Here is a 5,460-nt window from a genome sequence, read left to right as displayed (position 1 = left end):
TATTATCCTATTAAAGTGGAGAAATTTTTTAGTGGGAAATGTTACGTCGTGGTGGGAATATGGAAAGTTGGTGATAGTGGAAGTTGAACGGATCTCTTATAGATACTAGCTTCAACCTTTTGTTAATCCACTCTCCTTTTTCCAAAACAGATCTCTCTACTTCTTTTAGTTCTCTGTGGAAATCTTCACGTTATCCGCAACCAAACATTAATGGCCGGAAAGGGGAAAGGACGAGCAATTGGGATCGATTTGGGGACGACATATTCGTGTGTGGCGGCGTGGAAGCACGACCGCATTGAGATTATACCAAACGATCAGGGCAACCGCACCACGCCGTCTCATGTAGCTTTCACCGCCGCCGAACGTCTCATCGGTGACGCCGCTAAGAATCAAGTCGCTGAAAATCCTATCAACACTGTTTTCGGTGAGTTTTCTCTTCTATCAATTTGATTTTACTTCAGTTTTCTTCTTAGATTCAAAAGTATTCGAAGCACTAGTTCGTTTTCTTAACTTCATGTGCAGTTTCCTTTCCCTCTTAATATAGTTGTTTTCTCTACTCTTCCCACTTTTTACACAGATGCAAAGAGGTTGATCGGCCGCAAATACAGTGACTCAACGGTGCAGAAAGACATGATATTTTGGCCATTCAAGGTTGTTCCTGGTGCTGATGATAAGCCTACAATTGTAGTAACTTACAAAGGAGAGGAGAAAAAGTTTTCGGCTGAGGAGATCTCGTCAATGGTGCTTACTAAGATGAAGGACATTGCCGAGGCATATCTTGGATCTACTGTCACGGATGCTGTGGTAACTGTCCCTGCTTATTTCAATGACTCTCAGCGTCAGGCCACCAAGAATGCTGGAACCATTGCTGGACTTAATGTTATGAGGATCATCAACGAGCCTACTGCTGCTGCCATTGCATATGGACTGGATAAAGGGGGTTATGTGGCGAAGAATGTGCTGATATTTGACCTTGGTGGTGGAACGTTCGATGTGTCTGTGGCAATGATTGAGGCTGGGGTTGTTGAAGTGAAGGCTATTGCTGGCGATACTCATCTTGGAGGCCAAGACATGGACAACAGGATGGTGAATCATTTGATGAAAGAGTTTAAAAGCAAGACGGGCAAGGATATTAGTGGGAACTCAAGAGCAGTCAGGAGATTGAGTAGTGCTTGTGAAAGAGCCAAGAGAATCCTTTCCTCAACTTTTGAAGCTCGAATTCAGATTGAATCGTTGTTTGAGGGGATTGATCTTTTTACTGTTGTTACTCGTGCTAAATTCGAGGACCTTAACATGGATTTATTCAAGAAGTGTATGGGATTGGTTGAGAGTTGTCTGATTGATGCAAAGATGGAGAAGAGCAGCGTTGATGAGGTGGTTCTGGTGGGCGGATCAAGTAGGATTCCCAAGGTCCAGCAGATGTTGGAGGAATTGTTCGGTGGGAAGGAGGCATGCAAGACAATTAATCCAGACGAAGCCGTGGCATATGGTGCTGCAGTGCTGGCTGCCAAGTTGAGTGGTGAAGGCAGTGATAAGGTGAAAAATGTGGTTCTTTTGGATGTTACTCCTTTGTCTCTTGGTATTCAGTGCAATGGAGATGTGATGAGTGTTATTATTCCGAGGAACACACCTATCCCAACTAGGAGACAGAGAAATGACTTTTCAACAGCGGTGGACAACCAAACCAGTGTGCCGTTTCGGGTGTACGAGGGTGAAAGAAGCAAGGCAATCGACAACAATCTGCTAGGTGAATTCAGCCTCGAAGGCATTCCAGCAGCACCCAGAGGTGTTGCTAAATTCAACGTGTGCTTTTACATAGATGAGAACGGTATCTTGAATGTATCAGCGGAGCACATAGGGACTGGAGCGAAGAACAGCATTACTATCATCAACGAAAAGGGCAGGCTGTCTAAGGAAGAAATTGAGAGGATGATTAGGGATGCGAAGAAGTACAAGTTTGAGGATGACGAGTTTAGGGAGAAGGCTAAGGTTAGGTTAGCTTTGGAGAACTACGCCTACGACATGAGGAACACCATCAGAAGTGCAGCAATGGTCACAGCAGCAGACAAGATGAAGATTGAGTATGCTTTCGAATCTTTCACACAGTGGTTGGCCTCCAACAAACACGCAGAGGTGTATCATTTTAACAACAAGATGGAGGAGCTCCGGACTGTTTTCAATCCCATCATCGCCAAGATGAAATAAGTATGAGCAATGATGATTGGCAGGATCTCGTTGGTGTTTCTTTGCTTTTATCTATCAAGGCTTTTGTTCATGTTTTTGTAACTTTTCCTGCGAGGTGCTTTGTCTAAGTTAAGTACTAGTACTATTTTGGTTTTTCTATGGTATTTTTTGGTCTATTTTATAAGTAATTTTTAATTATATTTTCCTCTCTATGCTAGTTTCTTTTATGTTGCATGTGAAACATACTATAATGAAATTGTGTTATGGTATGTGTAGAGCCATCCCTATTGTACTTTCATGAAAAACAAGTCTTTCCCCTACTTTGATCAACTATCATTTGTTTGGGGTAAAGATTTAGCTGTTGGATTACATGCTGAAGCTGCATTAGATGTAGTCAAGGACTTACAAGAAAATGTTGATCAAGTATATGGAGAATCGGGTGAAGATGGTGTACCTTCAATAACTACACCTCGCAATAGAAGGAACTTTAAAAAGACTTGATCGTAAGAGGAGGAGAACTTCAGATGTTTTTCATAGCGAATGACTAATGTGCTTGTTGAGCATATGGATAAGTTGAATGATCAAATGAATAAGATTCTGGAAAGTTTTATTGGAGGTGACCGAGAGAAAAAAGACAATCGTCGTATGCTTTATAAGATATTGCAAGAGATTGAAGCATTAACACATTCTCAGAGAAAAAAGTTGCAATGAAACTTGTTCGGATCCTGATTATTATTATTTTTTCACTCTTCATGATGAACGGACGAAGAAGATGTTTCTTGTACAACTGTTAGGATGAATTTACTTTACGTTTTTGCCGCAAGTCTTGACTTCTTCAATTTCGTGTTATTGACTATCTAAATATTTTCTGTTATTCCAATTAAACTCAATCAGTGGTTTTTTAAGTAATTTTTGTAATTCATTTTCTTTATTTTCAAAATTTATTAGATGCCTGTAATGAGAATTATAATTTTATATTTATAAAATATATTTAAGTAATTATTTATTAGCATTATCGATATTACAAAGAAAATATATATTTTTTGATTAATTGTTGTATTTTTTTTAGTTTACTATTTAAAATTAATATAGAATTCAAAATCTTGACATTTTTTCAAATATTGGAAAGTAAATTATCTAGAATCATACTAGTTACTACTAGGAATCACTTTTCAGAGAATCATTTTCCCCTCCAACTTTTATTTCCTTCACTTTTCTAACAACCAAACATAACCCTAACTCCAACTTTTATTTCCTTCACTTTTCTAACAACCAAACATAACCCTAAAGTTATCATATCACTGTAATTAGGAGTGTGGGTACTAAAAAAAATAAAATAAAAATGATAAGTAATGAAAGTAAAAAACATTTTTCTCAAGTGTTTTAAAAAAACATATATACGAAATAGAAATTAAAAAGATTTTGGAAGCGGAATAGAATATAAAAATCATTTTTGCATAATATAGTATAGAAGCTTTGGGGCTCAAAATCTCAACCTGCATGTCATGAAGCGAGTCCGCGTTGCAAACCAACTCGGCCACAACATGTACTCCCTCCGTCCGCGAATAGGAGTCTCGTTTTTTCATTTTAGTCCGTCCGCGAATTAGAGTCCCGGTTCACTTTGATCATAAATAGTAATATGGTCTCACCTTCCACTAACTCATTCCACTCACATTTCATTTAAAACTAATATATACAAGTGGGACCCCTATTCCACTAACTTTTTTCCACCCACTTTTCTTAAAATCCGTGCCGTCCATGAATGGAACTCCTAATGGCGGACGGAGGAAGTAATATTATACTCCCCCGTCCCCCATTAGCAGATCACAGTTTGACCGTGCACGAGTTTTAAGAAATGTAAAGAAAAAATTGGTTGAAAAAGTTAGTGGAATGTGGGACCCACTTTTTTATATTGGTTTTATAATAAAATGTGAGTGAAGTGAGTTAGTGGAATGTAGGACCTACTACCATTTATGGTAAAAATGAAGTGTGACTCTTAATTGGGGACGGACCAAAATGAAAAAGTGTGACTCTTAATCGGAGACGGAGGGAGTAGTAGTTACTCAAATACAATATGAGCCTCTAGGCTCTAACTAAGAGTATTAACACCTATGAAAGATTAGGCTATAAGTACTAGTACATGAAACTTTTTCAAAAATCATCCTTTATATTAAAAATATATAGTTAGAATTTTAAGTAGTTATAAAATTGGACGCCATACTACACACTACACGATCCAGTGTGCCCGCACACACACAAATACTACGCATGCACGTACTTTATACTTTCTTCAAATTTAATTTCATAGTAAGAATCATTTTTGCAAAACAAATAATTTAGAATTAAATTACAATTCAATTTCAGCCCATTTCAATTTTATAGAATTCCTTTTTCAATTCGTTCACTTTAAAAACCAATGTTTTAAAATTTGAATTGGACCTCTATCCCATTCAACCTTAAAAACCGGATACTATATGAACTGTTATCAGACCTCTCAAACCGGTCGTAGCTTTCAACTTTATGTCAATTTTTCAAGATTTGAACTTTACTACCTTTCCACTCTCTCAAGCATAGTGCACCGCGCCTGCCTCCTCCTTCGGCGCCGTCGCCATTTTACAGCAAAGCCCTCCTCCGCCCGTCGCCTTCTTCCACAGCCTATTCCGCCGACTTGGTAAATTTCTCTCCATGTGTTTAAATTTTCTTTTAGGGTTGAAATTAAGAGAGTCTGTGTGTTTAATTTTTTCAACTTCTTGAATGGTAGTATACTAAAATAGTAAAATAGTAGGAATTGAATTTAAAATTAGAATTTGGAAAATACTACTACCTCCGTCCTCCAAATTTTGATACAGTTTACTATTTCGGTCCGTCCCTGAAAATTTGACACACTTCACTTTTTACCAGTTTTGGTAGTGGATCTCATATTCCACTAACTCATTCCTACTCACATTTTATTATAAAACTAATACTTTAAAAGTAGGATCCACATCCCACCAACTTTTTCAACTCACTTCCATTACATTTCTTAAAACTCATGCCGAGTCAAAGTGTGACAAAATTTAGGAGACGGAGGTAGTATTGGTTTATTGGGCAATGTTAGATGCCAGAAGATGGTGTGACATGCTGATGCTGCTTCTATTTTCTCTTCACTACCGGCTAATTTCAGAATAGGTGTTTCACATTTCAGTTCCTTGTTGAAAATTTTGACAACTATTGAAGACTTCGTTTGACATTTTTGTTTTCTTTTAGTTACAGTGTAGTTTGTTGTTGGCATCACTA

At 37.8% G+C, this 5,460-nt stretch overlaps 1 protein-coding gene across 1 annotated transcript; it reads left to right on the top strand.

Moving 5' to 3' along the window:
- Positions 1 to 210: 210 nt before the first annotated feature.
- LOC125224546 (heat shock cognate 70 kDa protein-like) lies at positions 211 to 2,205 on the top strand. The gene is made up of 2 exons (XM_048127968.1): positions 211 to 424; positions 578 to 2,205. The coding sequence occupies exons 1-2, from the start codon at positions 211 to 213 to the stop codon at positions 2,203 to 2,205; spliced, it is 1,842 nt and encodes a 613-aa protein (XP_047983925.1).
- The last annotated feature ends 3,255 nt before the right edge of the window (positions 2,206 to 5,460 follow it).

Source organism: Salvia hispanica, chromosome 1 (genome assembly GCF_023119035.1).
Source record: "Salvia hispanica cultivar TCC Black 2014 chromosome 1, UniMelb_Shisp_WGS_1.0, whole genome shotgun sequence".
Taxonomy (NCBI): Eukaryota; Viridiplantae; Streptophyta; class Magnoliopsida; order Lamiales; family Lamiaceae; genus Salvia; species Salvia hispanica.
This window is presented reverse-complemented; position numbering and strand designations above follow the sequence as displayed.

What these genes read in the sequence shown, in the direction of transcription:
- LOC125224546 (XM_048127968.1), top strand. Translation starts at nt 211, where the DNA reads ATGGCCGGAAAGGGGAAAGGACGAGCAATTGGGATCGATTTGGGGACG. An exon ending in TCCTATCAACACTGTTTTCG is followed by an intron (nt 425 to 577) that starts GTGAGTTTTCTC and finishes CTTTTTACACAG; the next exon opens with ATGCAAAGAGGTTGATCGGC.